We start from the raw sequence: 26,878 nt of genomic DNA, 5'->3' as shown, positions 1-26,878 counted from the left end.
TCGTATGAGAAGGGAGAATTTGCACCCAGTAGCAGGTCAGGCTCACTCGGCAGTGAACATGAGTACTGTGACTACAGGTTTTGGCAAGCTGTGGGGAACCGTGCAGGCTCATCTTGTGTAATCAAAGCTCTCAGCTCCTGGGGAAAACAGGCTGCAGAGACATCTCATTTGTTGGTTGCAACAGGTCATTGGCTGCAATTGTGCAGGTGTCAAGCAAAATATGTGTGTGTTGGACAGCACCTCTATGGTTATATGTGTAAGGTATAGCTAGAAAAGATTAAATTATGTATTTTGTTCTGACCATAGTAAATAGATGGAGGATTTAAAAGCAACTGCTGTATGGCATGGCTTTTTGGTGCAGGTTCAAGAGATGGGTCCTTCATCAGAAAATGATAGATCCAAGAGTTGAATGCAGAAGACTAGACAAAGCAGTGCTCTCTACATGGCTTCTCTGCCAACAAATGGTTGAACCAAGAAGTTTCATCCCCTTTGTGGCTGAATAAAAGCATCCAGGCACATCCCTTCTTCAGCTGTTTTGTAACAGGATGGAAACCCTGGGTCGGTGGGTGCTGTTTGTTTGTGAAAGCTGTGGCCATTGCTTCACTGACCCATCTTCTCAGGCAGACCTTACCCCGGAGAGTGGTGGTGGAGGTGGCCTTCCATCATGCCATGGCCACTGAATGGCAAGGCGGAGGAGTCTGGGGGCCTTGCACAAAGGGAAACTGTCTGGAGCATCATGCACAGTATCTGGAGGGGTTGATGGAAATTTTATCTGAGTGAAGCTCCCTGAACGGGTGACATTACTTGGGGAAATCATATTTGAATTCAGGCAGCTTTGGGTCAGATGGTGCCAGGCATTGTGTAGCATCATCTCCATCCCCTCAGGCATTGCTTCTGTAGATGAGTTTCCGGCTAAAAATGTGGAGCTCAGTCTCAAACAGGTTTTTTACCTGGGGAAAAAGAAAAAAATTCTGCGCTGTTTTCCCACGTCCCCCCCCTTTATTTTTTCCCCCTTATGTTTATTTTGCGCTCCTCTAGGGAAAGGATGTTTTTCCTTAAGGAGATCTAAAGGCTTCTTCCAAAGTGAAGAAAATGGCTTACACACAGAAAAAAAGCAGTAACTTAAAATATGTTTTCCCTTTGCAGTATTTCTCATTTTGAATAATAAATGGAGATTTGGAATTTAGAATATACGTATAGAGATAATTTTGCAGCAGTATAAGTAAAATATAAGAGCAACTTTAGTTGAAGGACACAGAAGGACTTTGTTCATTTGGAGATTCATTTAAAACGTTTGAGAAGTCTGTCATCTCTGCAAGCTGTTAAATTCCCTGAGTTAAATCCTGAAGTCCTTTCTGATTTCATGCAGGGTGAAAATGATGATTGAAGCTTATGGTAAAAAACACCTCTTTGGCTCCCTGTTAAATTTGTCATAGTCCTTGCCTACTTTTATCGAGTGGTTCATCTCAGAGCAGCTGTAATATCTGCCTAACTTGTGGAATTTGGCCCCTCTGTTGCCACAGTGTCCTAATGCCAGCTATATTATCTCAGCTCATAGCTGCTGTCTGCAGTAGGATTCAGGGTGGATCCCAGCACTTTTCCATAGTGTGTGTGTATGTGTGTCTGGGTGTGTGCCCAGCCAAGTGGGGTCTGTCACATTCCTCTGCCTGCTCTTCTGCAGGAGGTGCTCTGCCCCATCTCTGAGGAGTGGCTGGAGGGAATGGAAGGGCCTGGAAATCCTGGCATCACCTTGCCAGCGAGAGCTGTTAGAATTGCTAGCTGAGACCGAGGGTGTGCATGCCAAGTGGCCGGGCAAACATGGGCCTAGGTGACATCAAGGGGAAGGGGCACAGCCTTGAGGGCATGTGCCCTCCTTGTTTGGGGCAGTCTGTCATCGGAGAGGTCTGCCATTGGTGCTGTAAGTTCCTCCTGCACCCGATGGTGCTAAGGAATGCCAGAATAATCAGGAGGGGGGAAGAGGCTCCCTCCTGCTCACGACAGCTCGGCAGATGGGTTTCATTTTCTCAAATTGATCCCCGGGGGTGGTATCGCACATGCTCGTGACTTGCAGATGTGGTGACTGTCACGGTGTGTGTCTGTGCTTGGTTATGGGAAAGGGGGGGTTGAGGGGTCAGACAGCAACCCCAAGTTCTCCAGTTCTCAGATCTGGGGAGGAACTGCAGGCTCCCAGCTCACTCCAGAGCATGGAAAACTCAGCTGCCAGCCTGCTTTGCAACACAGTTTGCGGATGAGCGTGTCAGTCAGTAAGCCACTTTGTACTAGTACTGGACTCGATATGGTTGATTCCAAGAAAATCCATGGAAGTCATCCAAGCTCCTAGAGGGATGGATATCTTTTCTCCCCATGGCCTCAGGGGTAGCTGTGCTTGTGGGAGCAGTGAAAATCATTAGCCAGCAGAGGAGGTTCACCATTAGAGCAATACAAATGATTGATTCCTCCGTCACCAGCCAAATGGAAAAGTCAGGGTGAAAAGAGGTTCATGAGTGATTATTTTCCCTCCCCATAAAGTAAAAGACCCGTATAAATCAGTTTATTATTGACTGATATAACTGTTTCTTTGGGGGAAAATAGGTCCAATTTCATTTGGAGGATTTTTATATGTGTATTTTTCTTTAACTTTCAGGTATACTTCTAAGTGAAATGTTGCTTTGAAATAAAAACCCAAAAGCTTGAGTTCCAAATATATTGAAATGAAGACAAGATTTTCTTCCTTTCTTCCCTGCTTTGCTGAATTCAGTATGAATTTAGAATAATTTCAGTAGACCAGGATACCTATTACAAAAAGAACTCGAGAGCTTGACCCAGGCAGGGTAGAGAGCACAGCTGCTACGGGAGCTGAAGAGATAGTAAGAATCTCACTCCTGTGAGAGACAAACGTGATCATGACACTCACTACGTTGAGGAGCAAGTGCAAACTCACTTGATCTTATCTTCTTTCCTTCTTTCCCCTCCCCAAATGAGCACACCACGAACTGACAAATAGCACCGTGGCCAGGTTTGTTCCATCCCTCTGGCATTCATTCCATTTGATCCATCCCTCTGAACAGTTATGTGTACATTATTTCTGGGTGTTTCCTACTCCTGCACAGTTGAAGCCAAGCTGTGATTTATTATTATTAAAATCAAATCAAGAATTTTAACAAGCAGAACATGTAAGAGATTGACATCCTGTTCATATTTGCAAGCTGCATGGCTTGGCAGAAGGTGACCGAGTGTACAGAAGAGAGAAGGTCAGGGAGAGCAGCCCCAAAGAACTAACCGTTAAATACACATACGTTTCCATACGCTCCATGTGCTGTCACAGCATCATTGCTGTGGCTGCATTATTGTTGTGCGTTAATCTTGGAAGTCGCTTGTGATCTGTACCAAAATCATCTACTCTGTACCTGGGTTGCCCACACTGCAGTCTATCAGGGAATGGTACCTCTATACTCCTGTTTAATACCTGGTTTGTCTCTATTCCCTAGCTAACATGATATTCTTCATATTAATACATCATCCCTTTTGAGCACAAAGCAAACTACTACATCTATTGTTTTACCTTTGCCCTGTTCTGACACATAGCTGAATCCTGAAATAACTTGACCTTTCCAGAGGCTGGTTTTACTTTGCATCTCTATTAAAAGCTGTAGTAGAGCCATGGACACACTTTCTGTCCCTCACCCAGTGACCACCACTAGCAGGGGCTCCTAGAATAACTGATTTTTAAAGGGGAGTTTGTGCTTTGAGGGGAGTCAATGTGGACACTGAATTTTTGCAGCATGGTAGCAGGGCTGTAGGGCTACAGCTTCCTGACAGTACTTGTCTCTGAAAATAGCAGCTACAACACATTTTTAAAATGGTAAGCCAGAAGGCAGCTTTCTAGAGAGCTGTGGAACACGACTGTGGTATTCACTGTTCAGGCAGACCGCTCTGGCTTTTCCAGCCCCCACGCTGCAGCATAGACAAATAACTGTGTGCTTGTTCCAAGAACTGAATTGGGGCTCTCTGAAACCCTGATGGAGCTTACGTGACTGCTGAGAGAATTCAGCTGGATGCATGCTGACAACTGTCAGACACCTCTGCTGTCCCATGCTCATTCCAGGATGTCCTGGCTACAGGTGACAGAGGGACAAAGCCACAGGCTCAGCGGTAGGATGGTGGCCTGAGCCCTTTGTGTCCTCCAGGATGAGGTGCTGGCTGGTTCCTGGTGTGATGAGGAAGCCTGTCTCCATGCAGCAGCTCCTGCTATTTCTGCTGTCTGCGCTTTACCTATGGAGTAGTGGGCTGGGCTGCGAGATGGGGTTAATGCTGGAAACATCATCACTGATGGGGGCTTTGCAGCTCTGTTCCTGCATCTGCTCTGTGGTGTTGGGTTTGTCCCTTTCCTCCAGTATCACGGGGAGATGACGGCCCCACTGTGACTAGGGTCCTGCTAAGGAGATGCCGTGCAGGGTTGTGCTGCTCCTGGCAGAGCTCTAAGTTTGGAGGAGTGTTAAGCTCCTGTGCAGATCCTGGCTTGGGTCAGGGCGAGGGGGGGAGGCAGCAATAGGAGCTCCTCTCTTCTCGGCAGTATGTGCATCTGTTGTACCTGAAGTTGTATGCAGGAAGAAGGGGGATGTCTGTCCAAGGTACATCTCCTTCAGAATCTGACTTGCATCAGTGTCCCTTTCTCCTTCAGTGTTACCGAGCACAAGGATGAACTCTGTTTTGGATGGTCCTTGGCACCGTCGTGTTCCCAAAGAGAAGTGCTCAGCCGGAGATCTGTGGCATTTCTCTGGCCAGAAGCTAGGCAGCTGTGGTGAAAGGAGGGGAGCGGTTATGCTGCTGCCTGCCTGCGCTGCCGGTATCTCTTCCTGGGGCCTTTTCAGTGTGATAGTTCATGTTTGGTATGCTTGGCTCCATTGATAGAGGTCAGAAAAGGGGAGATGTGAAATGGCTAGTTGCCTCCTGTGACGGGTTGGATACAGCTTCTACAGTGATCGAGAGCACAGAGCTTCTTCCCCATCCCACAGCAGCATCCATGGAGTGCGCTGTACAGAGCTCTCTCCCCATAGCACTCCTGTCTCACCTTCCCTCTAGCAGCATGGTCTGTGAAGGGGAGTGGACGGTTACATGCTGTGAACTGGCAAAAAAATCCTCAGAGAGGCAATATAATTCTGTTACTTGTTCCTCTTTCCCAGCTGAAAACTGATTGCGGCCATGACAAAGATAAAAAACACTTGAAACGTTCCTTTCTTGAAATATTTAAGAGTTTTGGATTGGAATGAAGGAAGAAAAGAGCCAGGTCTTGGGGTTAATAGAATATGCTCACTTAATTGATATTTATCTAGAACAGCATAGCTTGCAGTCCCCTCCCCTTGCTGGCTGCACAGTTTCTTTGCCTAGCAGTTGCCACCCATACTGCCTGAAGTGCCAGATAAATACGCTTCCGTCATTCCCCAAAGCAAAACTGTTTGCAAAAGGTCAAACAGTATGGACTGGTGCAAGTGAAGCCAGGCTACAAAAAGCCAGTCTACATCTTGCAGAAAATTGAAAAGCAGTAAAAATTATCAAAAAGACACCGTGGCTTTGGCTTCCAGGGACCAGCATGGGGTTGAGCACAGGGCTGTTGCTGAAGGATGCTCCCTGGGGATTTGGGAGCCGCTGGGCTGCAGCAGATGCAGGGGTCACACACTGGCAGGCGAAGGGCTTGGACCGTCCACCCGCTCCCGAGCCGGTTCTTTCCCTGGCACAACTCCTGTAACTGGATCCGGGTCTGAACTGCTGCCTGCCTGCACGCTCTGCCTCAGCTCTCAATCTACAGCCGTCCGTGTGGGCATCCTCTGGTGACCGACATCACGCTCTGGTGGGGATTTTCTGTGATGATGGCTAAAAGGGCTGGCAGAACATGCGGTATAACCACCGCTTCTCTGCTGGCTTTTTATAGTTTGGTTTTATGCTCTTCCGTATGGGGTCTGCCTGCTGGCTAACACACAGCATCATTATTTAAAAATTTATAAACATTTGTTTGGGCTTTTATTTCATTTCCTTCTGTTCCAATCCTACTTTCTCCCGTTCCCTAAACATTTCTTCTGCTATTTTTCTTTCTGTTTCTTGAAAAACACAGCTCTGCTTTGCATTAGATAAATTCTAGGTTTTTGAGCTGGAGCCCCGATAGCAGCTCCTGAATGATCAGAAACCAGGTGAAATTTGAGAAGTCCTGAGCCCTCGGGCGGCAAGTGGCTCCTGGAGGAGCAGGAGCTGCGTTTGGAGACATGTTGGAGAGGCAGATTTTCTGGTTTTGCTCCATCTTCACCATGTCATCCTAAGCACACACATCCCTGGGTAGGGAGCTTGCGGTTTACAGCTCTTTCTCGACATAGCAACGGGGTGGCTGGTGAATGTGCCTGTCTCTGGAGGCCCTGAGGCCACCCGACATTGGGAATGAGGTGTTTCTAGTGAGATATGGACCATGAAGCACCATCCCTGTTTAAAAGAGAGCTTTAGGTGGAACAAGGTGGATGATGGCTTTCTCACACCATGGGTGTTTTCATTAGCTTGAAGGAATCTTCTGGCTCAAATGGAAAACTAAAATTATTCTGCAGGTAAAAAAGGTGTATTTTTGCAAAGCAAAGGAAAGAAGAAAGAACTTTGAATCACATGGTGGGTTTTGGCCATTTTTAGCATGATCTTGCTCTTTGAAGTGTAATGTTGTTTCAAACCAGAGTGGCACAAGCAGCACATTTTCTTTATGTGTTTGGGTGTTGTGTAGGATTTGTCAGAATTTAGTAACATCATAATTTTGGGTCAAAAGATGCTTGCAAACTGCTACAGGAATGCTTAAGCTGCATTAGTGCAATGAGCAAAAAAATTCTTACAATACAACCTGACTGAATCAAGCTTTAATTCTGCCACATCACAGGCTTATTACCTGTTAAATAAAGAAGTCTCACACCTCTTATCCTTTTGGAAGATGCTGCGGGAGTGCATGAGGAACATTGTAGCAAAAGGGGACATCATTGCCTGGTGCTACTGAATGCTTGCAGTGTGACCCTGGGACCCAGATTTTATCCTGAGTTACCATCAAGTGGTTACCCAGGGCTCTTCTGTGAGCTGGTGTTGGTAGGACCAGGTACCCTCCCCAACACCAACAGCATCTTAGGTGATGAATTTCTGCTCAGTGCTTGTTGATAGCATGTTCTGTCCATTTGCTATTTTAATGACTTTACATTTCTAGGCACGCGGAGCAGGGTGGAAGAATGATGTAGTTGTTTCTGTAGTGTGTTTTGTTTGTGTGAGGGACTTCTCGGCATTTCTGCAGTATTGCAGGCCTGTTGGATTGATGGGGGAAGTGGAGAGATTTAGCATCTGAGAATAGCACAAATCACAGCGCCGTGGCAGGCATGAACAGCAGGGATGGCGTCTGCTCTGCTCGTGTGAGGACTATTAGTGATCTGGTGCCTTGTGTGGGGCACTTCAAGGTGAGGGGAGCTGGAGACTTTGTCATGGAGCCCTTCAAAAACTTGGGGTGCAGAAGTGTGATAATGTCACCAAGTCATGGTTGCCTAGCAGCAAGACTGAAGGGACCCCCACGGTTGACTAGTCCGACTGCAGCCCTGCACTGACACCAGACATACATTCCCCAGACAGATGTTTTTTGACTTGTTCTTTATATTCTCCAATGGAGCAAATTCTAGCTAGAAAGAATTTCATAATATCCAAACCAAATCTTTGTAGGAAACTGGAAAGAAATCTGCTTAATTGACAGTGAAGAAGTTTTACGTTGCACATTGAAGTCAACAAAACAAAAGACAGCCTTTCTAACTCTACAAGTGTCAAAGCGCTGCCGCAAGATTTCCCAGGAGTTCTGACCCATCAAACAAGTGTTGGTGACTCGTGGCCATGTAGCAAACCCTCTCCCCCTCCACGCCCCTTTGTAGGGTGAGGGGTGCTGCAAGCATGGGGAGAGGACGGAGCTGTTTTTCTATTTCTCCCTCCTGCCAGCTCCAGGCAGCAAAGCCCAGCAAGCGGCATCTCCAGGCATCATCCTCTGAAGCTGCCTTTCCACCTTTTGTGGGGACAGCATAGTTGTGGCCCCTTCTTTGCTGATACGAGCTTTGGGCTCAATTATCCCTCAACCCAAAAGCTCTGCCGGGTGGGGGTACACATTTGCTAAATCTTCATGCGGCACTTGAGCTCCCTCTCATTGCTGGCATGGGGAAGGTCTGGAATTTACTCCTGATGGTTCCTCTTTGTGGGTGCCCGCTCGGGCACATGCTCAGTAGGTTCATGGTGTCACGTTTGCACCCAGATGAAATACGCTCTGTGATTGTGGGCTTACCCATAATATTTATGCTATCCTCTGTTTCATTCTGGGTGAATATGCTGTAATTTTGGCTAACTGCACAATATGTCAGGTGTAATTGCCGGGTGTTCCTCAAAATAAATATCTTGTGTGCTCTGCTATCCATGCTTAGGAGCATGCTTTAACCTTCAGTAGCCAGGGCATTGCCTGTGCTGGAAAATGACAGCTTAGGAGCTGTAGCTACAACTTCTCTTCCATTAAACCTCCTTTTTTTAAATTCCCTTACCTGAAAAAGTTCACCCTGCATAAATTCTGGAACAGCCCTACATTTCTCCTTTATGCTTTCGTTCCTGCCAGTCTTTGTTTTTTTCCTCATTGGAGCTCAAATCAATACAGGTGTAGAAGATTGCTCTTTAAAGGGAAATGTTTTGAGATTTTGACTGCTGGTAAAACACACTGGATCAACAGAGCAACACAAACCGTGTCCTGGGGGAGGCAAAGACAAACCCCCAGGATTGTAGCTGTATGAAGAATTGCTTTTTTAAGTTCTCTGGTCAATTAAAAGAAGTTTCTGGGGAGGAGGGGATTCAGATCCAATGCAGTATTTCATTCTACTTAAAATGAAACTTTGGCTTTTATCTCCAACTCTTTTAACATCTTTTTTTTTTGTTTGTTTTTTTCCCCTATTAAATTTCCAAACAAAACATCTAAAAAGAAAAAAAGAAAAAATCAAAATTTGTACTATTTTCAGATCTTTTTTTTTTTTCCCTGTTAGTGTGTGGCATTTGCCTCCTAGGAAAGCTCGTCCAAGACTTTGGACCTCTTTGTCCTTGAGCCATGGACCTTAGGTGTTTGTCACATGTGAGTGAGCTGCAGGGTGACTTCTCTAAGTACTAACATCTATAGGCTCCTAGGGAAAAGGGTGGGCTGGGACAGACATGTAGCAGTGGTCCCATGTTGCACCCTCCATTTTCAGTGCTTTATATGACTCCTTTCTCTGCCCCTTACCTTGGACTTGTATTAACATGTGTGTAAAACTGATTTGCTGGATATGGGAGGGTCTGTATAAATGTCGATGCTGTGCAGCCACATCCTTTCTGCCTACTCTACAAGTGAGAAATAAGACTTCCCTGGAGGGATTCATCTTTGTAAGAGCAAAACAGGCATGGTGCAGAGCTTTGCACATATCTGTTCCTTGGTAGAGGGCTGCAGGCAGGCAGCTGTGTTCAGTGCTGGAGGGCTAATTACTATTCCTCCTTGCAGGCATCAGCACAGGAAAGGAAATCACTTCTCTGGATGCTCTTTTTGCCTACAAGGTGCCATTCTGCTCTAGTGACTCACTGACAGTGACAGGAGGCGATTGCTTTGATGGGTGTTGTCATCGGCTTGAGCCCATCATCCCTCTTGAGTTAGGGAAATGTCATTTTCGGAAGCTTGTCCTTCAAAAGCAGAGGCCACCCCCGTCAGCACAACCTGTTATTTCATGTAATGCATCCTGGAAACACCAGTTGTCTCTCTGTAGTTATTAGCCCTGGGTGGAGATTCGCACTTGAGACGAGTAAATACACAAGTGTGCCATGCAGCTCTATTGTCCCAGAGTAATTTTCTTCTCAAAATAAATTCCCAGTAATTGGAGGGTGAAACTAACCCTGTAATCACATTGAACTGGAGCTGGGCATGGCCTTCATTCTGCATCATTGGGAAGGGAGCTGGGATCAGCTGTTCGGTGCCCCCAGAGTCACGGACCTTGGGAATAAATCTTAGTATCAGTCAGTCTGTTTACATCTCTCCATCCTACTCACAGGCTGGGTGACGTGCCCGTGTGTTAAGCTGAATGGCTGTATCTAAACTGAAGGGGTTCGTGGCAGCTTTGCAAGGTGGGGCTGGGTACCTGGCTTGATACGGAGCCCCTCTTCATGCTTGGGCGGCTGCTGTTGCCCTCCGCAACATGACCTCTGTGCAAGCAGCCTGAGGAGCATTCAAATACAAATGCCCACTGATGCTGCTCTCTTCCCTCGGCTCTTCAGTTCATTTGCCCTCTCCTTCCCTATTACTCAGGATGCTACAGGCTGCGTTGCCCAGTCCATCCAGGCCACCTGCTTGTCGTCTTCCTTGAGGCAGAGTGTGTCCTTCTGCTCTAAACAATTTTGCTGAGTTTATCCACAGAAGCTGTGGAAAACATTCTGTGGGGCTGAGAGATGTCCTCCTTGCCTCCGCCTGCGTGCTTTCTGCACTCAGTGATTCCCGTGGGAGCTGAAAATGCTCAGTGCTTTGCAACAGGATTTCCTGCCTCTGCACCTGAGTGACACAGTTGGAGTGTCCTCCAGGATCCCCGCGTGTGGCTCAGGAGGCTTTGACCTGCTTCGTGCGTGGCTCACTGCAGGTGCAGTCACAGACACCCATGCTCAGCATCTGCTAAACGCTCACGCTCTGCCATGGGCACAGCTTGGAAGAGTTGGGCAAGGTGTTCAGCCAGGGGAAATGCACCCCTGGTCTTCAAGGGCAGCAGCTCCTGGCGCAGCTGCAAGCGCTGTTATTCCTGAGCTTCCCAGTTTGGGTGGATTCAGTGTGAATCATTGTAGCGAGTTGAGCTATTAAGCTTATGCCTACAGTGATGCATTTAATTGGACAGCCACTTATTTCATCTTAACTCTAAACACCCTGGAGAACTCAGCAGCTTCTGGCTGGGGAAAAAACCCCAACATTTTGCTCCCTCAGCTTTTTATCTTCTCTTTCTTACCGAGTCCGGTGCTGATGTCTGTCACCATAGTAATCTTTATGGAGCTCACTGATGCATTTTTGTGCCGAGTTAAAACAAGCCTTCATTAAGACTGTACTTCTGAATAAGGGATTTCAGTGCCCTTCTCTGTCTACATGTGTTTGCAGTATTTGGCTTATCGAGTATTCTGGAACCCATAATTTTCAGGGGAGGGGAGCTGCAGTTTCTGCGGTGGTAATTTAAACGTAGTGTTAATCTGAGTAAATCAGGAGCACTTTACGCACTGACTTGAATGCTGGTTTTGGTGTGTTAAGGATTTGAGTGCCGGTTGGGTGAGTCATAAATCAACCTCCCGTTATGACAGCTGCAGCCTGAATGAGGGAAAATAAGAATAATGGAATGTGTAAATTCCAGGCTAAAATGTTTAATTGCAATAAACAAATGTTTAAAGAACATTTAGGTGAAATATGCTCCTGAGATGTATTATAGTTCCTGTGTTTGCAGTCACATCCTTAGCAAAACTGTTGCACAGGCACAGAAGCGAGTCAGCAGTATGCTCAGCCATGGTTCGGATCAGGGCTGGAGATACTTTCTCCCTTTGCCAGACCAATGTCCTTAGTAGGTACTAGAGGGACTGTTTTGGGAGCCTGTCACTGGCATCCCTGACAGCCTTGCTGTGCTAAGACCAGGCAGAGGTGTTGAGTCAAAGTGTGTCTTGCTGCAGAAAAAGAGAGCAAACAAACGGGCAAGTTGTCTGTCAAAATCACACGGTAGGTACCTTCCTTCTACCTTGTTGCAGGTTGCTGAATGTAAAATGGCTGCTTGCCATCTGAGCTATCAGAGTCCTCTGTTGTTTGACAGCTCGTTGTGTGGAAAACAGTAACCCCAAGAGCTTCAGAGTTTATTTCATAACCAACACAGAGTACTGCTGGCACCCAACACGGTGACTTCTGGAGTGGATTTAAAAAGCAGTTTTGCACCAGCAACCTCAAGTGGAGGCCTGCCTGACAACCAGAGCATTGCTGTGAGTTGCAAGAATCATTGGAGCCAGTGGCTCAAATCCCTGAAAGGTCACTAAGCCCTTCAGCTTTTCAAATGATCATTGAATAGCAGCCCCTCTGAGATCCCTACCATCAACTCAGAGAGTTCAGATTGAAGTGACTTCTGTGACTAGGGTCTGTTGAGTCCCTCTAGATTTCCCAGTCCAAGGCAAAGTGGGCTCTGGTTTGCTGCAGCCTCAGTTCATTGTATTGCCGTAATAAGAGGTGTTCTGTGAATTGCAAGAAATGAGGCCATGGCAGATTGCCTTCCACGATGGAGTCTCAGCCGGAAATCAGTGTTGTGCCCTATTCCTTGATACTCCAGAGCTAAGGGTTTGTATTGAACTGGGATATCCTACAGTGCTTGATAGGGTGTAGGGTTCCTCACCCAGGGGTTTATGCTGCTACACGTGGCCAGATTGTGTTTGTGCTGCTGCATTGCTGATGGGAATAAGCAAGAGTAAGTGCCCTCAGTGGGGCTTTGCTATGTGCAGCGTTGGTGTGGAACCTCATTGCTCCTCGCTGCCTTAAGGGGAGTTATTCTGCTTGTGTGTTCTTCATTTTCCAGTCAATGGGATGAATTCTGTATTCACTTTAAATAGCAGAACTAAAAGAAAAGGCCATTAAAGAACGGGTGATACTTCTGATAAGAAGCATTTCTGCCAGTCTCCCTGCCAGAGCTCTTGCTCTTTTTCCCACTGCACACAGCAGATACCTTCAGCAATGCCTGGGGTTTGACGGTGAGGAATGTGCCAACCATACCCTGGGCTGCATTGAAAGAAACGTGACCAGCACGTTGAGGGAGGTGATTCTTTCCCTGTACTCTGCTCTCGTGAGAACCCCCTGCAGTGCTGTGTACATCTCTGGGGCCCCCAACATCAGAAGGACATGGACCTGCTTGAGTGGATGCAGAGAAGATCATGAAGATGCGCGGGGGGCTGGAGCACCTCCCTTATGAGGACAGGGTGAGAGAGTTGGGATTGTTCAGGCTGGAGAAGAGAAGGCTCTGGGGAGACCTTGTAGCAGCCTTCCAATATTTAAAGGGTGCTACAGAAAAGATGGGGAGGGACTCTTTATTAGAGAGTGTAGGGGTAGGATGAGGGGTAATGGCTTTAAACTGAAAGAGGGAAGATTAGATTAGAGATAAGGAAGAATTTTCTCACTGTGAGTTTGGTGAGACACTGGCACAGGTTGCCCAGAGCAGCTGTGGCTGCCCCCTCCCTGGAAGGGTTTAAGGCCAGGTTGGACGGGGCTTTGAGCAACCTGGTCTGGTGGAAGGTGTCCCTGCCCATGGCAGGGCGGGGTGGAACTGAATGATCTTTCAGGTCCCTTCCAACCCAGAGCATTCTATGATAACTGTGTGGAGTAGCCGATTTGGACATGATTCCACAGCCTTCTGTGAGTGTGCCCCTGGAGATCAAAGTTTGTGTGAACACCCTGCAACTATGTCCTTGGCAAGACCCAGGAGAGTGAAAATCACTGTATAGCTGTACAATAAGGTAGAAAGCACATCAGCTCATAGTGAACTGAGATGACTTTAAGGCTCAGCAGCAGGACAGCTGAAATAAATAATGGCAGCATCACATTACCATTTAACTAGACAAGGAGATTAGCAATCAGATCATGATTTAGTTAGCCTCAGATGTGTCAAAAGGCTCAGAAAGTTAAAAGCAGGCAGAGCTGGTGAGTTTGGCTGGTGGAAAGGGGGAGCAAGCAGGATGCCCTTCAGGGGATTTGCAGTGGGTCAGTCACTAGATGACTGCTCTAAGAAGGGTGATCAGCTGAGAACTGTGTATTCATCCTAGGGAAAACCCTCAGCCTGGCAGATGCTGAAGAGCAGGGGCAGAGCCATGGATTAGCTATTGCTCCTTGTTACTCTTACTGGTCTGTTCTGTGCTGTGACTGTGCTTCTTGGGGATGCTTCCTGAGCATAATCTTCTGGGAGCACCACATTTGAAGGATTTGAGCTCACTGTATCTGCGTAAGGAAGGGGTCCACTGAACTTTCTTCATCAACTTTCAGCCCTCAATGGCTGTGTATTAGCAACCAGAACAGGATATTCAAAGTAAGCATCCTAAAGTATAACAGTATTACTTACAAAGTAAGTGTAATCCCTTTGCATATCGCATGAGAATCCTAATAGTGTGGGGGCTGCACTGGGAATACATACTGTGTGAAAATCTCTTGTGTTTAGCCAGTACTTTGGGATCAAGGCTGTCACAACTTTACTTAAATCCATACTGAAGTACTTGACTTTGTGTTTAGGGAGACGCTAAGTTGATGCTGAAGTCTTGTCCACATTAGTTCATTTGCGTTTCTGCAGGGAAAGCTGCTTCTACATCAAAATAGAAGAGTGTACGGAGGAGCAGATGTGGGAGGAATAGGTTTATCCCAAGTGTCTTATGCAGTATTGCTTCTATAAAAGCAAAAGGATTTGAGTTTCCTTTGCTACACAAGGATGAGGTTAGAGAGTAAGTTTGAGTCTGATTACTGGTATATTCTGTGAATTATAGGAAGAAAATAGTCATGGCAGGGTTTGTGTTAATGTGTGCTGCATTATTTTTTTTTTATTTTTTTATAGTTTGCTTTATTCTCCTATTGATTATAGCCTGGAACAGTATCATTGAGGGAACTTCAGACAAATAAAAGTATCGAGATTGTGGGGGTTTATTTTAACTTTTTTCCCTCCAGTGCTCCAGTAAGCATTGGGAATATTGCCTGCTGGGAAGGGCGCTTCTCCTTTTTTTATTGCAAAACTGTGAAAAGTTCTCAGTCAATTTCACTGTTTTAATGCCTTCTGTTCTGACTTATCAGGGTGCCCCACTGTCCTTAATTGACAAGGGCACCTACAGGTTTTGAGATTTTTCTACAAAGAGATTTTTTTTCAGCATTATTACTGGAGCATAAGAGCAGTACTGGAAGACTATGATAAAAATTGCTCTAAATTGAAAGAAGTAAAGTTCAGATATGACATGACAAATGTAGGGAGTCTCTTAAAAGTCATGTGCAGAGTTTTGCTTCTGGGCTAGCAGGAAAAATCCTGTTTTGTGATTATACAGTTCCCTCTTCAGGTAATAACTCTGTAGTGAGCTTTGTGGAGAAAGCTGGGTAAATCCTTGTTCCTTGTTAAAAGCTGCCTTCACTTAAAACTTCGACTGTAGGCCTCCCAGCCACACTGCTTGCTGTAAGAATGATAAATCCCAATATCCCACTTTATGTCCAGACATGAGACAGGAGGTACCTTGGTGGGAAGCAGCTACTCTGCCGGCTGTTGTCAGCAGCGTAGCTGTTTGTGTTTGAGAGGGTCCCTTTGCAATCAGTGGAGAGATTCAGGTGGTTTCAGGACCATATGGACCTGGCCTGGCTTGCATTGATTTTTGGGATGCAAAGGGAGTCCAGTTCAGGTGTGGAGACGGCTGTAGTAGGTGAGACAAATCACCCACTGCCCAGGGGACTCCCTAACCCTCCTGGGCTGTGCCATGCGTTAGAGGGGAGGACTCCATGCTGGCTGTGCACGTCTCTACACTGCTTTTGTGTTTAGTTCAAGTAGGCACCCAAAGGCGCAGCTGCTGACCAGCACTTCTCTCCTGAAGAAAGAGATCCATGGAAATGTGGAAACCAGGGAGGGAGAGATCTGTATGTCTCCAAAGTGCTTTCTGATGCTTTGGTGTCTGGAAAAGGCATTTGTTAGCTGGTGCTGCAAGGCATCCTAAATGAGTCTGGGGAGCAGGGATGCTCCTATAGAATAGGATCTGTGCAATGAGGAGACAGGAACACCGCTGCTGTCAGACTGTGTTAGGGCCAGGAGGAATGTGGTGGTGTGTATGGCTGAGAGCTCTCAGCTTCGGTCCCTTTGAGTTTTGAGTTTGGGCAGGATCCTTAAACTTAAGCAAAACCAGGTCAAGAAAAAAACTAAATGTAAGACCAAGATTTCTCTCCAACCCGTCCCTGGGCAGTCATTGACTCAGAGAAGCCTGGGATTATGAAGAGGACAGTTGTTAAAGCTTGAATCAGACCTGACCATGTGTCTATGTCAGATCAGTAACAAAAAGGGACCCTGGGGCTTTACCTTGTGTATTGCTGTGGTGACATTTAGCCTTCTAGTGCAAGAGGGTTTGCATCTATAGAAGAGATGCAGGGGGACCTCAGGGGATCTTGGGTGCTGTTCTGGTAAACTCTAAAAATGACATGAAGCTCCTAATGATGAGCAGATTTGCTCTACATTTTACTTGGTAGGCTACTTAGTGAAAGTGGGAGATGTTTTCATGTTCCAAAATGATTTGCATGATTGAAGTATAGTTTGTACCCCAAAGAAGAAAAGGGCCTTCTATCGTGTAGCTAAGTAATCTTTCTGATAAAGGTGAAAAGGTCAGGGTTGTTTTACATCTCCACTCCTTTTATCCTTGAGGGGCTTTAAGACCAGATCTACCCCCTTCCCCAGCACACAGAAAGCCTCGGGCTGCAGGAGCATCTTCTAAATCTCTCCTGCTGGGAGCTCTTCCATTTTGTGCAAAGTACTTCAACATTAAAATTTAACCAGAGAGTAAAATTGAGGCTAAAACTCATTCAGGGACGCAAACGTAGGTCTCTCATATCAGAGAGTGCCTATTAGTGCTTTACTATTGTGGTATTAGATAAAAGGGAGGAAAGGGACAGGCTTGAAGAGGATGGTTCAGTCATCTGTACCTGAGAATACCGCTTTTCATTTCCTCTAGATTTGATATGCTTGTTAGGAAAGCAAGTTAAATCACACTTTTGCATTCAACAAAATAGATATTTCATTTCGGTAGGAAGCAAGCAAAACACTTGACTTGAGCTGAGTCTCGATTTGACATGCATTGGCTTGACTGACGTTAGCTCTTAGTAGATGGCCAGTACAATTGTACTTATTTACTGTCCCAGAGTTGAGTCTTGCTGGGAGAAAACCCTGCCTGCAGTCTACAACACTCTCACTGCTATGAAATCACTTCAAGGCAGCATAGAAGCCATCTGATACTGATTTATTCAGTGGGTTTTGTAGCTACAAAATAGTACCTGATGCTCCCCTGGCTGGTGCTGAAGCTGAAATCCTTTGCACCTGCAGCCTGTCTGCACTCGGGGTCCCCCCTTGCTGCCGGGGGGGTTGCCTGTGCAGAAGCGCGGGCTGAGAGTGCTGTGCTCAAATGGAAGCTGTACAGCATGGTGCAAACTCGTTAGAGACGGGGGCTCCTAATGGGAGCACTTAGTGACCGGAGTTACATAACAACTATGGCTTATTAAACAGCCTCTCTAGAGTCATGAAAGACGGGAGGCTGATGAGATTTTGGTATGCTACACTGGATTTTTTCCTGTCTGTTGATCCAGCAATAACTAGGTCTTATTTATTTACTTTTGTTGGGTGGTCACATAAAACTACAAATTCCTGTCACGTGAGGAAGATCTCTGCTATCAAGCTGGTGTGTCTTCACATGTAGCTAGCTAGTGTGCTTTCCAGAAGCAATGCCTGTGACAAATTATAAGACTTGCATGATTAAAATTGAATTTATTTTTGACCACTTTGTGTTTGATCAGTTGGACAGCAGGGAGACAGACGGTAATGCTGCAGACTTCTGTCATGTAGAGTTTGAATTGTTTCTGCATTTTTCATGTTTTCCTTTTCTTCCTCAGCACGGGTATAAAATGCTGCAGAGACAATAGGGGAGCCCCTAGACAGTCCATGGCTGGCTCATGATGTATGGGGGCCTTACTAGAGGCAGAGTGATTCTTACCTACCAGAGTCTGTGGCATGTGTTTTGGGAGGGAAGAACATGCGGGAATTTAAATCAGAGCTGTTTTAAGGTGCCCATAAATGCTTCAGAGGTCATTTTTGGAGGTGTCTTGCATCTGTTCCTGTCAGGATTTTGCTCCCCAAGTCCCACACAGTTGGACTTATGCAGCCTGATTCAGCACTCAGTTACTTTGAGTTTACACCACTATAATATCAGTGATGTAAATAGATTTTCATTGGCATAAAACTGGAACTGCATGATAGTGAATCAACCATACAGAATGCAAGGTGGTTGACTTCAGGCAGAATAAGAAACAGTAAGCAAATTATTTGCAACGTTGCTAGCAAATATTATTCTCAACGAATGGTATATTCAGAATACATAAGCTGTCTAAAGACTTTCATTCGGTAGGTAACTTTCAGTGAAGTGATGTTCCATAAATCTGTTACTTTCTGCTGCACCAACTATGCATTGCATTTTACCTGCTCATCTGATCTCAATTTTATTTGCCTGTACATCTATGTATATATGAATATTTTACAACCACGCTTGAAAGGAATTGCAGAAAGCTGTCTTATCTGCCAAGCACTTCTACATTTACTCAGGGCTTAATGGGGGCCAAGCAAATTGGGTCTCTTGCTACTTGGTATATCTAATAATTATTATTTTTTTTGCAGAACCCCAGCTGAAAGGAATTGTGACAAGGTTATTCAGCCAGCAGGAATACTTCCTGCAGATGCACCCAGATGGTACAATTGATGGGACCAAGGACGAAAACAGCGACTACAGTAAGAAAAATTAGCCTGTTTTGCAACTGAATTACAATCAAATGCATCACCTAGTGGGTCTCACTTGTGCAGCTCTATTTTTTTTTAAGATCAAATCAGGAAGAAGCCAGCTGTTTTCGGCACATTTTTTTCCTGTCTATTCTTCCCCTTTAAATCTTGCCTGTATAATTTCATATGTTTCCTCTCCGATCTTCTTCCCTCCTGCCCCGATTCTGTAACTGCCATCTGGGTGGGGTGGAGAATAAAACCCATGAATTGAATTTCTGCCAGAAGAGAAAGGAGATTATATTTATACACATGCCACGTGGGTAAAGGATACGGGGAATTCTCTCACCAAGGAGAAAATTGTTTTCACTATTTTATCCTGAAAAATTCAGCAAGCATCAGGAATTTCCAGACTGGAGAAAAGCAGCTGTTCACTAAAGTCTAGTGCTTTGAGGCTAGTGTAAAGGTTGAGAGTATTGAACAACCTTTCCAAAGGAGGTCATCTTCCAAAACCCTGTTTAAAGGGGTTGGGTCCATGCAACAAGGGACAGCAAAGTGCAGCAGAGCCATGCAGGTTTAAAAATTGCACTTATGTGCAGGAGGCATATTTGTTAAACAAATGCAAAGCAACAGCGAATCTTCCTTTTGCAAAAAAAAAAAAAAAAAAAAAGTAGTTTTGTCACTACTAAAGCTCCTCAAAAGGTTAATAAAAGGTGCAAGGATATTTTCTGTAGCATCTCTTTATTTCATAGGTGTCATATTGATGCTTCTGAGGAAGTAGTAATAAGCTCAGATTCTTGGTGCCACAAACTGCATCAACAGAGTAGCACTCAGACTTGATTTGTGTCATCCTATGGCAGTTTGAAGCTCCCCATGCCACTACTGAAGGGATATCATATCTAGCCTGTCCAGCATGGAAGGTGTCTTCCCAGTCATTACTAGAGATGAACAGAAGATCATCTGTGTGGTAGGACTGATGGAAGCAAACTTCATGTACTTTGGAAGGAGAAGCCTACTTAATCTGGGGATGAATCTTGTTCTAACTCAGAGAAGCACCTAGCTGGATGCAAGGCATTGTTCTTTCAGGAGGGCAGGGCCTGGGCTGCAGGTGAGGGGTATCTGCAGTGGTGCAGCACATGTAGCAGGGCACTGACGTCGTTCTGGGAACGTGCACTTGGACAAGGGTGCAAGGTGGCTGCATCCCCATATCCATGTTGTTTGCCCCATCCCCAAGAAGCTGGCAGAGTGCTGTGGCTGGAGCATTGTGTGTGTTGGGGCTCCAGCTAGCTCAGGGCTGGGGTCCGTGTGTGAGAGGCTCTTTGGGAAGATGGCAACTGAAATTGTGTGAGGCTGGCAAAGCCCTTGTGAAATAACCCAACATGGTCACATGCTGGTGTTGAACAAATAAAATATCACAAATTACAATGACAAAGCTTCTAATTTATGTTGGAGCAGGAGAATCTATGGACTTCATACGCATACTTACAGTCTGTGAGGTACTGAGCAGGTCTCTTCATGCAGGAAGAGTCTGGCTTTATGATTTTCTCAGGCAAACAGTAACATGTGGGATGAGTTCAGTGGGCTTTAGTGGGTGAGTAATGACCCAGTGTTGGGTCATATTAGCTGCTTTTTCTTAAAGAAGGAAGACATAGGGCATTCTCAATCTGCAGCAAATCCCATTGGAAGCCTATTTGTCAACGACAAGGGAAGAGCTGCTAGAGATGACAGGGATTCATTACCCTCATCTATCAGTGAGGACTGAACAACAAAGTAATGGGCTTAAATGGAAGCAGGGATGAATTTAGATAAACAGCAGAGAAGAATAAAATGTAAGAGCAGTTCTGCAATATTTCAGGCTGGCAGGGGAGACGGGGGAGGCTGCTGCTGGCTGCACTTCAGTGGATGTAGGTAAACCTCCTGAGTCTCCATGACTGAGGTTGGACATCAGTGCCCAAACAACTCTTATTTATGTATCCCATTAGAAATGTCGGAGATCAGTTTGACAAGGTGCTGAGTACTTGTGAGCCACTTCCACCCAGTCGTCTTAATTGGAAATAGATGGGCTGAAGGGCACTTCTAGAGTGTAAATTTATCTGGTGAGATGGAAGCCTTGCATTGGCAGCTTGGAGGGACAGGAAGCATCCAGCTGAAGTGTGCCAACAAGCTTGCTCAAAGTCATGGGCTATGTTGGAAAGTTTATTGAAGTTTTGGAGAGAGGATTGAAGCCAAAGAATTCTCCATCCCCTGATCTCAGGGTATGTCAAAAGAGGAAAAAAATCCAACCTGATAATATTTGGCTTCTGAAAATGAAATTAAGAATGTGCTTTATTCAGTTTTGTTTAACTTTTTACCATACTCTCTACATTATAAATCTGAAGTTTGAGTCCACATTTTATATTATATGAAGTTTCCACTTACAGCTTCAAAACAAAATCACATTTTTCACTTTGGAAATGCCAAAATAAAGCATGCTGACTATTTTTTTCCCTTTTCTATTTCTGCAAACATTTCAATTTTTGACCAGAAAAAAGTCAAAACTCACTTGTCTAAGTGAACAGCTTACAAATCAACTTCACTGATACATTCTGTTTTAAAATATTTCTCCAGAAAATTCCTGACCAGCCAGTCAGAAGTCTCTGCAGTATTTTTGTGCAAGGGCAAAACTCATGAAAGATTATACAAATATTTCCCTATCCCTGGAGAGGGGTTGGCTAATTCACATCCACTGTTAGAGAAGGGCAATCTTGATGGCCACAGCAGGATCTTTCCTACCCTGGATGACCACCTATTCTCCATGCAGAAGCCATCTTAGCATGGTTAAAATACACAGTGAACACCATGTTCCATACATCCCTCTGTGTTCTGTAGCCACACGCTGATTATTCAAATTAGCATTATGAAAGGAAGCTTAATTTTCATGGAATACATTAGGTTGGTTTACTCTGGTAAAATAAATGTTTAAAATGAGACATGACATGTCCCTCAGATATGTCTGATGCAATTAAAAGTTCTAATAAAAACCCAATTATTTTATATAACGAGAAACTGCTAATATTTAAGCAATTTTAAAGTTAATTATCTGGTGCCCATTTTATGTGTGTTCTTGAGAGGCTGATGGCATTTATTTTCCACCTCCTCTCACTTAAAGAAAAAGCAAAAAAAACCCCAGAAGCCAAGTTCTAATGGCATTTGAATGGGCATCCAGCCAGCCTCCAGCAAAACGGCGCTTGGGACATCTGTTCCTTATACCATGCAGTTAAAGGCACACCATCTTAATGTAAGCAAGAAGACAGATTCTCTGCCTACTTGCATTGGGATATATGAAGAATTTTCATTTAATCAGAGCACGGTTTCATGGTGTACAAGGCTCTTGTTTGTGTTCTTAGTAATGTTATGTATGAACCTGAATTTGGGACTGTTTTTTCCTTCCAACTCCAGTGATCTCAAATGGTCTTTCAGGGCTGACTTGCTGTCAGTGCTTGTGTTGCTATTGCTCTTTTCTGGGCTGAGCAGAGTAACACTCCTTTGTGAGAGCAACTGGACTTCATTTGCCAACATAATCCTGCTGAACATCTGAAAAGTTTAGCAAATGAAGAGTTTATAAAGGATAGGTCAACGGTACTGACCAGGTGGAAACATCCTAGCATATCTAGCATATTATTTGGGGCTTTCCAGCCAGAAACACAAAAATACTAAGACTGGGAAAATCTCTGGAGGTCTGCAGTCCAACATTCTACTTGGAGCTGGATTATTTTCAGCTGCACAGAGCCTTGTCTAGTTGTTTCACGTCTCCAGGAATGAACTATTTCATAGCTTCGTAACCTCTCTGGTTCCAGTGCTGCACTGTTCCCCTTATAGAGAATTTTCTTTATCTAGTCATAATTTATTTCTGAGGCTTTTGCATAGTGCTTCTTGTCCTTTCATTGTGATCCCCTGAGAAGAGTCTGCCTCTGGCTTTCCCTTCTTTGAGCTAAGCAAGACCAGTTCCCTCAGTTTCATCTGTCATACATGTTGCACCACAACCTCTTGATCATTTTATCAGCCTTCCTCCCTTCCCTCAGGATCTGAAACCTCCCCACCTCATGGTGCACCAAGGCTGCTATTGCCTATTGCATCCTCCATTAGTTCTTCCTTATGTGTAGCACAAATGTCTTGTTCTAGAGCAAATCACCTAGTATAAATTAGATTAGCTCCTCTGACTTACTGCTACTTAAATCAGCTGAGCATATAGACCATATCTTATATACGGCACGTCTTGCCTTACTCTTCCATTTCTGTAAAAGTTAGCCCAGACTCCTAGCTAAGTATGTGTTCAGATTTTAAAAACATGCAGCTGATAAACTGCCATAATGTAACAGTGAACAACATACTCATGGCCAAAGGGTTTAGGACTGGAGCATGCTAGCACTAGTATCATCAATAAGCAGAGTCTGATGTAAATCTACTGACGGTTGAAAATGACAAGATAGAAAACAGGCAGAAATATTTAATGTCTTAATTTTTTTTTTTTCTTCTGCCTACGAAGTAAAAGAACATGTCTATTCCATGCAGTTGGCATAGGAAATCTACCGTGTGTAGTAGAGAAAAGGTTTTAAAAGCATTTGTTAAATTTTTTCTCTCACATCAGCACACCTGGTGTCCAGTCCTACTCTACCACATCTAGTCTTTTCCCCTATCTCTACATCTGCTGTTTCATGTTAACCAGAATTTTTTTCCATGACAAAAAATGAGATCTCTTTCTTTTGAGGTTGGTTGAGGGTTCCCTCCTCCCCTTTTTACATTCTTACAATAAAGTTTATAAGCTTTTAAATCTGTTCTAAACGAAGATGCATTATTCATTTGGAAGCATGATAACAAAAGACATCTACTTCTTCAAAGATATTTCTAGATTTGAGTTCAGAAAGAGCTCTGAGAATTTACAAACTCTCGATTGACCCATGCCACTTTATCAAGAGGAAGATGTTTGCTTCCTAAAACTTGTTTGGCTGTCACTTACCTAGGTCAGATGTGTGTCCCCTTGCTCCCCTGCTCCGCAGCGTGCAGCAGGAGATGCTCTGCCATGCCTAAAGCCCGTGATCACGGGTGTAGGTACTGTGGTCTTCAGCAGGGTCCCAGGGAGCTTGGGAACTGGCAGCGGTCTTGCTACTGCAACACAGACCACAACAGGATTGTTCCTGAGCTCCCTTGGCGAGCATTGGGAAGTGAGATTTGAAGAGTGGGTGCTTCCAAGTGGAAGTTCTCACTCACTAATTCTGGGTATTATCACCTCACTGCCTAATGAATGCTTTGAATGGTCTGTCACAAGTTTTCAATGCAAGACAAATTGGCTGTGGGAACTGAATGATGATGCCCATTTTGTTTCATTATTAGCAGAAATATGCTCCATTTTTAAGTGGGGGGAAAGATTAGGGAAGGGGAATTGCTTATAAATAGACTTGTTAATTGCAGAGGGTTTTAAACCTGCACGATAGTGAGAAAGCGATAGAAAGACAAGATTGCTGTGGTTAGTGAGCTTTTCAGTGGTAGAACTGCTATAGTGCTGCTCTTTAATGCTGAGTAGCTACACCAGGGTGTGTTTGTCTTGTCTGGGGACAGTATCAGAGTAGCACTGTCCTTGACTCCAGTTGCTCACAGACCAATACCTACGCTGGTCTTCATTTGCCCTTTACATCTGACATCCTTCCATGAAATGACAAATATAGGCACTGGTTTTGGTAGGACTTCAGCACACGCTTTGATACTTTACTGAATATGGTGCTAAAAAGCATGAAAAGAGGCCGAAAGGTTTCTTGTCACCAAACTCGAGGTGCCTCACTTCTAGGCAGCTCACTGAGGGAAGTCATCCAGTCTTCCTTGGGAATTGAGTGAGAAAAAAGTGCATTCATGTGAAACTGGGACTCATGAATCCCTTTTTGGAGACAACCCTGAAAACTGCTCTGCTAAGTCACCTGTTAGATATCTTGAGTAAAGCGGCTTTCTCTTGCCTATGTTGTTTTCAGGTTTTACTTCTGAAAAGATATCCACGTCTGACCTTTAATCAAATCCACCAAGAGTTCAGGCTGAATGTAACTGGTTTCCTGTTAAATTTCATGCACCCTTTTGGCTCTGCTTTTTCTTTTAGAAATTGTGCAAATCCTGTGACTACACAGCCTGAACCACTGGCTTCAAGGAAAGAGTCAAGCTGCAGTTTCAGTTCTTTCTCCCTAGCCCCTAGTTCCTTTCTCTCCATGTTGGCTAGAAATGTTATTTTTTCTTTGGAAAAGAATCCAAACACACTTCTGTGTCCTCCCCTCTTCAGTAATTCACAGGCTGAACGTGAGGGAGGTTCTTGGGAAGTATATTGTGGTTGAGTTAAATCCATGTATTACCTGGCACATGCACGTCTAACCAGTCTCTTTGGGGCAGGGGGCTGATGTTGAGCTGGACTTGATTCCCTCCTGTCATACCAGGATTAACACTAGCCTGGCTTGAGGAGCTATAGCATTTTTGAATAGGCCATTTCAGCAAAAGCTGCTTTATCCTTCAGGGCTGATGTTAAATCAGCAGTGATTCATCTCTGTTGTGGTTTAAACCTGACTGGCAGCCAAACACCAGGAAGCCACTTGCTCACCCTCCCCTACCCTGGGAAACGGGGGGAGAATTAGAGGGATAAAGGTAAGGAGACTTGGAGGTTGGGATAAAAAACAATTTAATAATTGAAATAAAGTAAACATAATTATTATAATAATAATAGTAATAATAGAATATACAAATGAGTAATGCACAATACGATTGCTCACCACCTGCCAGTCGATGCCCAGCCCCTTCCTGGGTAGCGATCCCAGAGAAGTGAGAATCCTGAAACTGCAATTCCAGAAAAGCTAGCATCCCGATCAACCCTAATCTATAGACTGAGCATGCCACTGTATGATATGGAATATTCCACTGGCCACTTTGGGTCTGTTGCTCTGGCTATGTTCCCTGTCAGCTTCTTGTGTACTCGCGTGCTAGCAGGACATGGGAAGTTGAAGTGTCCTTGATTTCTTAGCAACAGCTAAAAACAGCGGTGCATTACCAGCAGTTTTCTCATACCAAATCCCATTCTATAGCCAAACCACAGCACTAACTACTGAGGAAAAAAATTAGCTCTATTCCAGCTGAAACCAGGACAATCTCCCGAGGAAGGAGAGGCAGGGAGATGGCACAGTGAGAAGGAGGGTTGTTTCTCCTACAGCCATTATGTGAAAACACTTTTGTGCTGTGCTTGCTCCAATGTGATGTGTCAGGCATAAAACTTCATAAATGATCTATACATTGAATCAGCTAGAGGATGATGTCCTTAACAGTCAGCTGGAAAACAGGCATGCTTCACTGCATGCTCTGTCACTCAGTCTTTCCTCTGCACTCTGCCCAATCACAGGTCTCCCCTGGGCTAATTTGAACACCCCAAAGCTCTTGAGAAGTTTCAAGCAGGCTTTTGCAAATAAGTGAGTGTGTTAAAAAGCCATGAGAAATGCTTCGTGAATGTGGAAGGGACAGTCAGACCTCATGACTTCAGAACCAGAAACAATATTCTTGTTTCAGGGCAGTTGTGCAGGAAGAGACCTTGAGTGAAGTATTTCCATTGTGTTTGTGCTCACGTTTTTGCCTGGCCCTGTGCCAGTCTTTCCATATCCTGAGCTCCCTGGGATAAGGTGTAGTTAGCACTTTATAAGCTGAAGCACAAGGGGTCGTACAACATCTGGATATTCTTGTCCTCTAAATCTCAGTGGAAGCAAAGTCATGCTAATACCTCAGTGCTCAGTCTGTCAATGCTGACAGTCCTCTCCTCTTTGAGCCCATTCTGTTAGAAATGTAGCAGAAGTACTTTAATGTATATGCTCATGGGAGAGGTCTTACAATGAGATACAGGATCTACTTGGAATCAAGCAGTAAAGTAATTAATTGGGAAGAAGTGGTTTCAATCCTTTAATCAATAAAATTGCAGTAGAATTGAGTACTGAAAGATCTTGTCCTCTTCCATCCTATCTAGTGCCTCTTCTGAGTGAAGAGCAGTGCTTAGGTCCTGGAGTGGTGCGCTATCTCTTACTGAGTTCCTTCATTCCCTTCTCAGCAGGGATCACAGGGGCAGACACACAGTCAAGTTAATTTGCATCCTTCTGGCTGTAGTCACTGTCTGTAGACTCTTTTAGCATATTACAAATGTAAGAAAGTGTGACTAGACTTAAATCTGTTTCAGAGTGAACTAAACTGAGTTGCGTTGTTGTGTTTGCCATGGGCAAAGATGTGCACATGTGCAGTTACCACAACTCTGCTGGGCCATGGAAAGCCAT

The 26,878-nt window shown here is 44.8% G+C and overlaps 1 protein-coding gene across 4 annotated transcripts in view; it reads left to right on the top strand.

Moving 5' to 3' along the window:
• The window catches only part of FGF12 (fibroblast growth factor 12), a 230,333-nt gene that overhangs the window by 131,413 nt on the left and 72,042 nt on the right, over positions 1 to 26,878 (top strand). For all 4 annotated transcript variants that reach the window (XM_042797281.1, XM_032986844.2, XM_042797259.1 and 1 more), the window contains one exon: positions 18,471 to 18,581. In XM_042797281.1, coding sequence (XP_042653215.1) covers positions 18,471 to 18,581 — 111 coding nt within the window. The remainder of the gene's footprint in view (positions 1 to 18,470; positions 18,582 to 26,878) is intronic.

Source organism: Tyto alba, unplaced genomic scaffold (assembly GCF_018691265.1).
Source record: "Tyto alba isolate M040663 unplaced genomic scaffold, T.alba_DEE_v4.0 Super-Scaffold_10, whole genome shotgun sequence".
Lineage (NCBI taxonomy): Eukaryota > Metazoa > Chordata > Aves > Strigiformes > Tytonidae > Tyto > Tyto alba.
The sequence above is the reverse complement of the archived record's forward strand: the minus strand, read 5'-3'. Positions and strand labels throughout refer to the sequence as shown.